The sequence below is a fragment of the Physeter macrocephalus genome, chromosome 1 (assembly GCF_002837175.3).
Source record: "Physeter macrocephalus isolate SW-GA chromosome 1, ASM283717v5, whole genome shotgun sequence".
Lineage (NCBI taxonomy): Eukaryota > Metazoa > Chordata > Mammalia > Artiodactyla > Physeteridae > Physeter > Physeter macrocephalus.
The window spans coordinates 25625199-25638427 of record NC_041214.2 but is presented as its reverse complement, the minus strand read 5'-3'; the positions used below and the strand labels follow the sequence as shown (position 1 = coordinate 25638427).

The window sequence follows — 13229 nt, the reverse complement described above, 5'->3', positions numbered from 1 at the left end:
GTGCCGCGGAGCGGCTGGGCCCGTGAGCCATGGCCGCTGAGCCTGCGCGTCCGGAGCCTGTGCTCCGCCACGGGAGAGGCCGCAGCAGAGGGAGGCCCGCGTACCACAAAAAAAAAAAAAAAAAAAAAAAAAAACTCTAGCAAAATTCAGTTGCTTTTCATTATGTCACTCTCTCTTTTTACTACGTGACACTCAGAGAAGAGTCTCACTTCTGACCCACAGAAAGAAAGATGCTGTTTCTCTCAAAGGCGTGCTTTTGGCATTCTGGGGGCGGGCAGCGGACAGGGGACATTCCACGTGAGGCAGGACTTGCACTGAATGACTTTCCGATGAATCCTGTCTCTACCCAGAAAACCAGTAGCGCCCGGCAGTTATGGTGACAATCAAAACCTGCCCCTAAAGGAGTGTTACCAATGCTGGTTGGGAACCAATGGGCCACTGGTGATAGTATTGGGTCATTTTGCCATGGAAGTGAGTCACAGTGGAATAGACCGAGTCTGGGACTTGGCTGATATGACCCTTTCAGGATAAAGTGAGAACTCACTGCTTCTGTGGTGTGCAAAGCTCATAACATCAGAATTCTTCTCATGCCTTACTTTGACTCTCGGTCATGGGTGTTTACTGCAAAACGTCAGTCAGTAGCCGACTGAAATCAGGTGGCTCTGAAGGACAGGAAGAGAGATTTCCTTAAGCACCTCCTACAGAAGACCACACTGGGTGTGGCAGCAATGACACGTCGTGCTACTGGTTTTCATTTTCATGCCATTATTTGAATTTCGGCATGCAAACTCCACTTAGATTTAGGGCCCTAGATTCTTTAGTGCCTTCATACCTTCTCTACAACATAGTCTGTCTGGGCTGCAGCTACCACTTGAAGGCATAAGGAAAAGCAAGCAAAGCCTCATCTGGGAGGCCCTTTGTTCTGGTTAACCTATTTAAAGGCTGTACCAACTTTCTTCTCCTGATAAGACTTCTCTCCGATGTTCCTTTTAAACATTACCAACATAATTAAACTTGGGATCTTTGGCTCTTAAGTGGTTTTCACAGAAAGTGCAATTTTTTTTTAGTTGGAAAAAAACTCTTAGAAATTCTAAGTCGTTAGGTAATATCTCCTCAGGTTCCAGTTTATAAGAGTTTCCAAATGGATTTCAGATTTCCAAGTTTTAAGTTAGTACTTTGGAAGGACACTACAGAGGAAATACTTGAATTTCCTCTGAGAGAGGCCAGCTTGGATATGTTTCTAATTAACTTCAGTTGAATTACAGATGTGTGAAAATATACTCAGTACATGAAAACTATGTGAGAAAAAAGGCATACAGGTTTTTTCAGGAATACGGAGCCAGCCAGAATACACAGAGCGATTAGTATCACGTACCAGGAGTCAAATTATTAAGTTTACGTGGAAAATGTATATTTTCTGTACATGAATTTTTCTCAGGTGTGAAATCTAACACTTCAAAAGGCACAAGTCAACATACCCTAGTGTGTAAGAAAATATTTTCTTGGGTAAATGAAGAGTGTAACTGACCCTTTACCATCACATTCACGGCAATTCCTTTGAGATTAAGCATGCGGTTTCAGGTTTCTGATTAAAGAGGAAAGGCTGGGTTTTATTTCTTACCAAAGTTACTCAAGCAATAATTGCTCTCCAGAGTCCCCGTCCGTCTACACTTCTGCTGACACAGGGCCACGGTGGGTTTTAAACCTTCATTCCGAGAAGAAAGACATAAGATTCAGGAAAATGAATTCAGGTATAATTGGTGTTTAGATCTGAATCTACCAATTTAAAACTCCCATATATTTCCCTGAGCCACCAATCTGTCATTGCAATGAAATAATTAAAAAGCAAGCAAAGGCAATTCTTCATGCTACCAACTCCTGCTCTAATTTCTTCAGGGTAACTCAATACCCTCTGCTAAGTTTTAAACCTGAGATCAGAGATAACCCAAATTTAGCCCTATTCTCTTCTTCCTTTATATATAACTAATGCTGTAACCAAAAATAGATACAGTCTCATGTGCCCTGCTTAGAAACATGTGCCCAGCTTAGAAAAACCCAGTACAACAAATATGAACACAGGAGATGTAGGTCAACTCCTCATTTTCCAAAAGGAATCCTATGGGTCTCCCCCTGAGGGTGGAGGGTGCTTTCTTGGTGCATCTGAAATACACAGTCGCCCAAATGTGAGCAGTACAGGTTCCTGGGAACACTGCTCATGTGGTAAGGTGTGTTATAGCTGTAATTAGATGCAACCAATCACTAACATTATTTTGAGCCTGTAAGGGTTATTAGTAAGGCATTATTCATTGCCTAGAAGGATCTTAAGAACTGAGAAGTAGACACATTTGAAAGTACAACTAAACAGATAATCACAGTGGTTCTCAGTCAGGGGTGATTTTGCCCACTAGGTGACATTTGGTAACGCCTGGAAATAGTTTTGGTGATCACAGCTAGGGGATGCCACTGGCATCTAGTGGGTATATAACCAGGGATGCCGCTAGACATCCTACAGTGAAGAGGACAGCCCCCAACAGCAAAGAGTTATCCGGCCAAAAATGTAAATAGTGCCAAGGTTGAGAAACTGTAATAAGATGAAACGAAATGAAATGAAATGAAAATAATCCTCATTATCATCATTAAAAATGTTTCCAAAATATTTCCTAATGATTCACTTATATGTGGCAACATGCTAGGAAGAACTAAACAAAGCTGTCACAGAACAGTACTTGGTGGGTAAGAATTTACAACTGTAATATTGCCCTGCTAATATGTTCTGCTAACTTTTCCGTGAATTTACTCTGAATTTGTACCCCTACTTAACTCCAAAAAGGATCCAAAGTGGAATATAGTATTAAAATATATACAACTTAGTGTTAAAATACACACAATTTCATGTTAAAATACACACAATAGCATATTATGTGGAGGAAGAGCTCAGAAAGCATTTAGAGGGACTATTGTTCCAGGAGTTGGGGACCTGAATTTACCTAATTCGCTGAGTCAAAAGGCAGTGGCATTAGTGGCTCTCCCTGTCTGATGGAAGAGCATCTTTTCACGTGGGCCCCTGGACACCAGCTCCTTCTCGGCCTCGGAATGTCAGTGTGGAGCTTGGGTGGGTGTCCCACACGGCCCCTTCTCTCCCTTCGGGGCAGCCCTGCTCTCTGCCTTTCAGCCATCAGCTGTCCCAGCCTGAGCCTCCTCGTGTCCCGTCCTCTCTCTGCTGCCCTGCCCTCCCCAGCATGGCACCTGGTGCTCTGCCCTCCTCTCCGTGCGCTCCCGCCGCCGTCCCGGTGGGTCCTCCCTCCTGGGGGCGCTCCCTCTCGGTGCCGCCACAGCCCCATCCTTCCCAGAGACGTTCCCCCTGTTCCATCTCCGCCCCTCAGTCCCCGGCTTCCACGTCCTCCTGCTGAAGTCTCATCACCAACCTCCCAAATGTGGACACCCTGTCGGCCAGTGTAGCCTCCTCTCCTTCAAGCTTATTTAGTTACTCTCAGACTCCCATGAGTACTTGCTTTCTGTCTTTATTTGCTTATTTGTTTGTTTGTTTGCGGTACGCGGGCCTCTCACTGTCGTGGCCTCTCCCGTTGCGGAGCACAGGCTCCGGACGCGCAGGCTCAGCGGCCATGGCTCACGGGCCCAGCCGCTCCGCGGCACGTGGGATCCTCCCGGACCGGGGCGCGAACCCGCGTCCCCTGCATCGGCAGGCGGACTCTCAACCACTGCGCCACCAGGGAAGCCCGATCTGTCTTTAGAGGTTCAACACATTGACCCCTCGCATTCTTCCCACTCCACCATCCTGGCCCGTCTCTACTTCCTTAGCTACTCCACTTAGTTTCCGTGGTCTGTTATCTCACTTTCTTGACAATCTGTTAAACTCCCTTTCCCCTCTGCCCTCCAACCCTTAGGAAGCCTGAAGGAGCCTCTGCTTCTCTTTCTGTGCCTGCACGCAGACAGCTGAGGACACAAGTGGACCCTGGTCCAAGTGACAAGCCGTCTCCAATTTCCACAGCTGGTTTTCGGGTTCTCCCAACCACCCCCCACCCCCGCCCCGCGGCTCCCTACCTCCCTCTTTCTCATTCTCAGCAGGTGACCTTTTGCCTATTTTCTGGGGAAAACAGAGATCATAGAAGAGAATGTCCTCGAAGCCCCACCAGACCTTCGAGCTGTCTTTATCTGCCCCCCTCTCCTCTTTCCTCCCCTGAGAGAGGAGGCCGCCCACGTCTGGTCTAAGGTCTGTCCTTCTGTGCGTCCTCCGGAGGCCAGACCCTCTCATCTTTGTGGAAATTTCCTCTTCGGTTTATTCCTTCACTCCACCCTTCTGTTCTCCTGCTGTGCCGGCTACTTCCCATTGGCTTTACCACGTTCACACCCTCCCTTAGGCTCGAACCTGTGGACTGAGTTGCTGGACTTAGTGTCGGTTTCCTCGCCTTGCTCTCCACACACCCCTCACCCCCATCTGGCTTCTGCCTGCACAGCTCCACTCATAACCCTTGCCAGGGTGTCCAGTAGCCTCCACGCCATGAAATCAGATGGTAACATTTTAGTCCTGACCTTGTTTGACGTCGCATCAACACTTGGCTCTTCTGACTACCCCCTCCTTAAAACACTCTCTTCCCCGGCCCCCATGACACCTGGGCTCCCCCCACATCCGCCACCTCCCCTTAGCTGCTCTTTTCATTCTGCCCTGGCAGCAGATCCTCCTCTTTAAAGACCTGGAGTTTCTAGAGATTTAATTCCAGCCCTTCTTCTCCTCTCCCTAGGCGACTGCATTCTGCACCATGGTGTCAACCGCGCATGTGTTGGAGACTCAAATTTAAATCTCTTGCGTAAACCTCCCTTCTGGCCTGGAGGCCCGTAGCTCTAACTGTCTACATGAAAGCTCCATTTGCCTGCTCCACAGACACCTCTAACCCCCTGAGGGCCCAGCTTAACTTATGAATCTACCCCTCAACCTATGACTCTACTTCTATGAATGGTAACGTTGTTCCTCTGAGTTGTGCAAGCCAGGGACCCGGGAGGCATGCTTCTGGATGCCCTAGTCCAATTAACCACAGAGCCCTGTCAATCTCTCCCAAGGTCTCTGGCCTGCACAGCGGTCAGTGTCTCTTGACCGTCTCTGCATTTCTGTCTGGTGCAGTTCCCCTGGACAACCCCAAGAACATGTTGACCCTCCTTGACCCCTACAGTCCATTCACCTCACTGGGGCCTCACAGAGTGATCTTCATAAAGTGTGAATCTAATCCTGAACTTTGCTTAAATCCACCAACAGCTTCCCACCGCACTTAGGATAAAACCCCAACTACTTAGAGCATCAGAAGCGAGGTGGTAGGGCCTAAAGATGAACCTAGCAAGAGAGGCTAGGTACAAAGTGCAAAGGAGTTTGGCCCCTGTGCCGTCCAATATGGTAACCACTGGCCACAGAGGTTTTAAATTTTAATTAAATTAAAAATTCAGATCTTTAGTAGCACTCATCACATTTCAAGTGTTCAACAGTGGCCACTGTATTGGATGGCACAGGTGTAGACAATGAATGTAAGTAGGAGAAGGACACAGTCTGCTCTGTGTGTGTGTGTGTGTGTGTGTGTGTGTATGTATGGGGCATTCAGTGGGGAATTAAGACAGAGGAAGGTGGATGGCACAGGTGTAGACAATGAATGTAAGTAGGAGAAGGACACAGTCTGCTCTGTGTGTGTGTGTGTGTGTGTGTGTATGTATGGGGCATTCAGTGGGGAATTAAGACAGAGGAAGGGGACCCTAAGAGTGTGGCTACAGTTGCTGTGGACCATGCTTGGGAAAACAGGTGGAGAAGCAGAATTGAGACAGAAAATAATGTGATAGAAATGAGTTACGTTTGATATGTTTTAATTTAAATGTCTAGCAGTTGCAAAACTCTAGGAGAAAATTACAAATTCATGTTTGCAATTTCAGAGAAAGTTTAGGACTGGAGATAAAAGCTGGGGAAGCACAAGATAAAAGCTGGGCAACCACATGAGTGCAGACAGATAACTCACTGGAAAGAATAAGGACACCAGGGTCCACTGAGATGGGCTGGAGAAATATTGCTGTAACATGTGGCAGTACAGCTGCAGGCCACAAGGTGGCATACTGTGGACTGCTCAGAAAATCAGCCCTTCTAGAAGTGCCTGTACTCAGGACAGCCCTGCTCAGGGTACCTGCAGAAAACGGTGGGCAGTGAAGCTGGGTTTATCTCAGCCTATTTCATATCTTAACCTTAGATCCTTCCTTCCCACTTTTTTTCTCCTCCCTGGATTTAGATTTTGAAATCACAGGCCTGAAATCCTGGTGGGTGGAGCTGACAGGGTGTAGAGACAAGATACAGGGACCCACACTTGCCCCTCCATTTGTTAGATAATACCAGAGTTTCCCGACTGGCTTCTATAATACCTCAAATATTTTTGTCTGATTTACTCCAATTTGAAAAACTAATACATTTTGTATGACACATTTTGGAGCATACCCCCTCCCAAAAAAGTCCAAATACTGGCAGATGTGAAAACAGGCAGGTATCAGGGCCCTGAAACTTTAACCTAAAACACTACAGTTCTATGTAATAAAAAGAAAAACATAATTTTATAAGTGCCAAGAAATAAAAAGTAGGCTTGTAGTGATCTGTGCCAAAATAGGGTTCCTAGCATTTTTAAGTGACCATAATTTCCTTAGGTAACATTTTAAAATTATTAGCTTAGAAGCATTCTTACACCTTACACTTTTCTTTAATTCATGGAATCATATTATTCTCTTCCGTAAGTTTTCATCTTATTTAACTTATTTTAGTCTCAAGTATTTTCCTCTTATTTAATTTTTTTTTTCTACTTCAGAAGAATTTTTCTTATACTCCTCAAGTTTGTGTACAAACTTCAAACGAGAAAAACTTACTTGTAGTCACAGGAAAGGTGGTGGTAACAGGTGGTGCTGTAGTTGCCGGCAATTTCTTTGGCCTGAACTTGTAGTGACCGATAAATCCATCTGCAGTTAAACTTAAGTCTGATAAAAACTGAATGAGAAGTTCATTTCTCTCAGATACAATTGGCCTAAAAGAAAAAAAGATGTAAATATATATATATATATTTAAAAATTTAGGTGACACCTCTCTGAAATGTAGAATTTTCTAACTTTCCATCAATTTCTGACGATAGGTTATTCTTTGTTTAAACTGAAAAGCTGAAATACTTAAAAAGATGATGGTCTTAATCTGCTCAGTATGAATGCGAATAGCTAACATTTACTGAACGTTTGCTCAGTTAGGCACGTGCTTTATGAAAACTGTTGAATTCTGTCTTCACAACAACCCTGTTATTATGCCCTTTTCATGGAATAGGCAAGTGAAGATCGGAGAGTTCAAGTGATTTGCCCAGGGCCCTCGGTTAGTATGTGGGAGAGTCAGCATTTGAAAGGACCAGGTGCCTTTAGAGACGCCGGTAGACATTGGGACCAATGTAAACACTCAAGCTGCAGCTGGTTCCTCACAAGCACCGCAGGGTTTGGCCTGACTTGGCAACCACACAGCTTCTTTGAACTAAGACTCTGGGTTCCAGCTGGCCTGGGGAGCTAGGGATGCTGGCCCTGGGGAATCAGATGGAGAACTTCGGTGAACAAATTCCCACACCCTGAGAAGACACCACCAAAGGGATCACCTCAGTGGGCTGGTCACCTAGGGATAAGAAAACCATGCAGGGTTTCATGGGACTTTCATTTCATTGTTAATGAGAGTTCTTATGCGTGCCTGAAATGGAAACCTTTCTGTTTATAATCTGGGTAGCAAAATGCTGTGAAGGAGAAAGAGAAAGTGATTACTTTGTTTCGGTGGTCATGAACGACATCATTAAGAATTCTAATTTTAAAGCAATTTTAGGGGCGTGCTGGTACTAAAGGTTTAGTGGCGATAAAAACTGAGGCTCAGAAGCTCTGTTAAATCTTAGGGGATAACTATATTATACAAGACGGTAGTTTCATTTAATCTTGCTATTGTTATTTAAACAATGGTTTAAAAATGCTGTTTGGCTAATTCTATTTTAAAACTAATTCAGAAGTGGAAAATTTATTTAATTGAGTGGTTTGACCAAACTCCTTTTTTTGAGGTGTCTTCTCAGCTGAATCACTTCTTAGCCTTCACGGACAGTAAGTAATGAGGCAACCTATCAGCTATTTGGAGTGGAGTGGGTGGAGGGGAAGGTAGATCTGGACTTGACCCAACCAGTTAGAAAAACTGCAGGATCTTTTCTGTCCTGAAGGTTATTGCCTTCTTAGCCAAGGGATGAGACAAACCTAAGAGCAAGCTCTGTGACCCACATTTAGAGTTCCAGTCACAAAAGTGACCAAGGTCATTTAAATAATGCTTCTGAGGATAAAGCCTGGAACAGAAATATTTTACCTTGCTTTTGAAAACACATTCCATTGAATAAATACAGTGTGCAGGAAACACAGTTCTCAACTACAAGTACAAATAAGACACGTTAATCTTGTTTAGATGATAAAATTACAAAAAGCACTTCTTATAAGCAGCAAAGAAAACCTTAAGATCCAACCAGGTCAGCCTTCTAGGCATGATGGTATAATCACAGTGATCATTCACTGCCTTTTCTATGAACTAATCTTGGAGGCACGATATTGGAAGCTGAATTTTCTCAAGGAAGAGTATTTTAGTAACAAAGATATCTTTAGTTATGCTGCTACTGAGCTTTAGTATGAATGCGACAGAGTCACAGTGCCATAAATGTACTGAGGGCAGAGTGCTGCATCTGCAAATTAATGTTACAAATTGCTAGGAAGGCAAGGGGGCATCTCACTGGACCCACTCCCCACTGGCAAATCCCAGGAATGGACTGAGGATGCTGACTGGTGTCTTACAGAGCCGGCTCTGTGAGCTGTCTCCGCTTTGTCATCCACAGCCTTCCTCTTCTTCAATCACTACAGCCAACCAGCCACCAAGTCCGGCCAATTCTGCCTCCTAAATATTCCTTGATCCACCTCCTCTTCATCTCTACCACCCTTCCCTACCACCTCAGCTTTACCGGGACCACTGCTACAGCCTCCTTGCCAGCTCCCTGCTCCTCTTGTCTAGGGCGGGCGTTCTAGAAGCACCGGTCCTGTCACTTCCCCTAACTGCATTACGAGAGCTCCCATGTCTGCAGGACGTGGAACCCAACTCCACTCTCCGCCTCTTCGCTCTCTGGGCACCCACTCAAGGTTCAGGCTCCAGAAGAGCATATATCTCCCCTGTGGATCTTCAATAACGGAGTCCCCTCTGCTTGGAATGAGTCTGTCCTAAGTTCTGCCTCTAACTCTCACTCTTGCTTCAAGACTCAGCTTCAAGAGGCATAATTTCTTTTCCCAAACCTCCCCTGACCTCCCACCACTTGTCCCGACTGGACCAAAGGACTCCTTGTCAGGAATCCACCAGGACATTCCGTTGCCAATTTACCTATCTGCCTTGTTTTGGTCCTTCCCACTACTTACCTCTCTATCTTTTATTTTATCTTTGTGTTCCAGGTTCCTAGCATCGTGTCTGCCACACACACGGCTGGGGTATGTATAGTAAATGTTTCTGAACTGAATCCAATGGTATCGATACTGATTTGAACCAGGCACAGGGATGCTGAAGTGATGTCCCCATTGCCCCCATGCACCCTGAGTTTTGTGCTTCTCCTTTCCTTTTGTCTACAGATTTACTCATACGTATGCATCATGAAACCATATATTCTATAGGTTTGCATTTTTTTAAACTTGATATAAATGAAAGAGTTTAGTGTGTCTTTTTCGGTTATTTTTTTCACCCTCAACATTATAACTGTGAGATTCATCCACTGTGCTCAGGGCTGTAGAGTGTGAACTATAACAGAATCGAACTACTCTCTTGTTGATAAACACTGTGCTGTTTACTCTCCCCCCAGTACAAATAATATTAATGAGAACATTTTTGTATATGTCTTGTGATGCACAGGGACAAAACTGTCCACGAGGAGAGTAGGGTATATGCTCTATACCAGGTCAGAGGATACAAGCTCATTTTCAAAATTTTTAAAAAAATTGTTTATTTTTGGCTGCGTTGGGTCTTCGTTGCTGCACGCAGGCTTTCTCTAGTTGTGTCCAGTGGGGGCTACTCTTTGTTGCGGTGCGTGGGCTTCTCACCCTGGTGGCTTCTCTTGTTGCGGAGCACGGGCTCTAGGCGCGTGGGCTTCAGTAGTTGTGGCTCACGGGCTCAGTAGTTGTGGCGCACGGGCTTAGTTGCTCCGCGGCATGTGGGATCTTCCCGGACCAGGGATCAAACCCGTGTCCCCTGCATTGGCAGGCAGATTCTTAACCACTGCGCCACTAGGGAAGTCCTTATTTTCAATTTTATTATATATTGCCAAACTGATTTCCAAAGTGATTGTACCAATTTACATTCTTGTCAAAGATTTATTCACTGTGCAGCTTTCTTCTTTGGGGAATGCCTTTTCATGTCTTTTGTCCATTTTTTCTGAGTTGTTATCTTTTCCTGAATAATTTTTAAGGATTTCTTGATATGTTTTGGAACCTAGACCTAGGTCTTTGTCAAATATATCAAATATTTGACAAATATCTGTTTCCGTTTTGCGCCTTCTCTTTTCCCTCTCTTTAAGGTGCATTTTGATGAGCAGAAGTTCTCATTTCAGTTCCCAATCCATCTGTAATTGACGTTTGTGTGATATTAGATACAAATACAATTCATTTTTCCCATAGGAGCAAACGTTGTCCCTGCCTCATTTTTCAATAGGGTCATCCTTTACCTGCTGATCTGTGCACCTCTGGGATATGTCTAATCTGCAGAGACATGTGGATATGTTTCTGGCTTCTCTTTGGTGTTTTCATTAGTCAATTTTTCTACCTCTCTGTTAAAACCATACTCTCTTAATTACAAAAGCTTTCTGACGTGGCTCCACCATGGTTGGTCAAATTCTCCTGCCGGTTTCTTCTCCTTCAAAACTGTCTTAGTTTTGTCCCCTCCCCTAGCAATGCCATGTACATTTTACAGCTGGACTGTCAGTTTTAATGGAACGCCAATCTTTAAAATTTTTAAATAATACTGATTTTTCCTATTCATGAGACTAGTATATAGCTCCATTTATTTAGGTCTTAGTAAAATATCTTTTAGTATTTTACAGCTGGACTGTCAGTTTTAATGGAACGCCAATCTTTAAAATTTTTAAATAATACTGATTTTTCCTATTCATGAGACTAGTATATAGCTCCATTTATTTAGGTCTTATTGTCTTATTAAAATATCTTTTAGTAACGTTTTATAATTTCTCTATTAAGGCCTTGTACGTGATTTGTTAGATTAATTCTTGGGGTTTTTTTTTGTTATTGCTATTAAGATACCTTTTTAAAAATACAAACTTTTTTATTCAACCTATTTAAGATAGTCTTATATAAGTTAATGTTTTCAACTAATAAAAACATAAGTTTACAAGTCACACTTTAATTTGGTAATATATAAAATTAAATTAATAGATTTTTCTAAATTCAAACCAACCTTGAACTCCTGGTCATAAAGTATTTTTTGATTGTTAGATTTGGCTTGCTAATATTTTTTCTTTTAGGATTTATTTTTCATCACATTCATAAGTGAGATTGATCTTCAGTATTCTTTTCTTTGTCCTTATCTTGTTTTGGTGTCACTTTATACTAGCCTTGTAAAATTTGCTGTGGAACAATCCCTATTTCTCTCTGGAAGAATCTGTGCAGTATCGGAATCATCTGTTCCTCAAATGTTGGTTAGAACTCATGGAGAAAAACAACCAGGGCCTGTTCTTTTCCTCCCTTGATAGGAAGACTTTTCAACTACAGATCAAATTTCTTTAATCATTATTCTGGCTTTTTCTTTTTCCTGCGTCCATTTTGCTTAAAAAAAAAAAAAAAAAAAAAAGGAAAAGTATTCTCTCCAATGGTTGGATGCAGTGTTCTCTATCCATTAGACCAAGCCTGTTGCCTTCAAATCGTCTACAGCCTAATTTCCCATATTGAAAGGGATGTGTTAAAAATCTCCTACTGTAACAGTGGACTTTGTAGATTTGTCTTTTAATTTTTATTATTTTTCTGAATTAGATATTTTGATGTGCATACAAGTTTATAATTATTATACTTTCCTGATAAACTGCACCTTTCATCATTATAGAGGAACTATTTCAGAACTGCTTTCTGCCTAAAATTCTTTTCCCTTATATCAATAAAGCTATGCCAGTTTCCTTTCAGTTAGCATTTGCTTACAATAGATTTTTCTAACCTTTCATTCTCGAATACTCTGTGTTCTTATTTTTTGGAGACGTGTCTTATAAACAGCATATAACTGGATTTTACTTTGATATCCAGCCTGACACTCTCTGTCTTTTCATCAATGATTTGATCCATTTGCATTTATATTGATTACAGGTACATCTAGATATATTTCTATGGTCTCCTTTGATGCTTTTTTTAAAAAAAAAATCTTTATTTATTTATTTTTGGCTGCCTTGGGTCTTCGTTGCTGCTCGCAGGCTTTCTCTAGCTGTGGCGAGCAGGGGATACTCTTCGCTGCGGTGCGCGGGCTTCTCATTGCAGTGGCTTCTCTTGTTGCGGAGCACGGGCTCTAGGCGCGCGGGCTTCAGTAGTTGTGGCTCGCAGGCTCAGTAGTTGCAGCACGCGGGCACTAGAGTGCACAGGCTTCAGTAGTTGTGGCGTGTGGGCTCAACAGTTGTGACATGTGGGCTCAGTAGTTGTAGCTTGTGGGCTCTAGAGCGCAGGCTCAGTAGCTGTGGTGCACGGGCTTAGCTGCTTCGCGGCATGTGGGATCTTCCCCAACCAGTGATCGAACCCGTGTCCCCTGCATTGGCAGGCGGATTCTTAACCACTGTGCCACCAGGGAAGTCCTCCTTTTGTGCTTTTTATTTGTCCTGTCTTTTAAAATGTTTCTCTTTTTCTCTTTTGTTGCTTTGTTTGGATTGAACTTTTTCTCATTGCATGTTTTCCCCTCCACAGTTTTGGAAATTAAAGACTCTATTTCTACTTTTTTTAGAGGTTGCCTCGATTTAACATCCATATTTACTCCGGCATATTATAAAGTTTCACAATATCTCCACCCTATTCTCAAACAATACAAAGACCTGAAAATCCTTCAACTCTACAACCAGTATCTTTTTTTTTTTTTTTTTTTTTCCGGTATGCGGGCCTCTCACTGTTGTGGCCTCTCCCGTTGCGGAGCACAGGCTCCG

At 43.3% G+C, this 13229-nt stretch overlaps 1 protein-coding gene across 1 annotated transcript in view; it reads right to left on the bottom strand.

Moving 5' to 3' along the window:
• The window catches only part of PCOLCE2 (procollagen C-endopeptidase enhancer 2), an 83814-nt gene that overhangs the window by 3896 nt on the left and 66689 nt on the right, over nt 1–13229 (bottom strand). The window contains exons 6-7 of the mRNA XM_024131868.1: nt 6898–7052; nt 1622–1705 (exon numbers count right to left, since the gene is read on the bottom strand). Coding sequence (XP_023987636.1) covers nt 1622–1705; nt 6898–7052 — 239 coding nt within the window. The remainder of the gene's footprint in view (nt 1–1621; nt 1706–6897; nt 7053–13229) is intronic.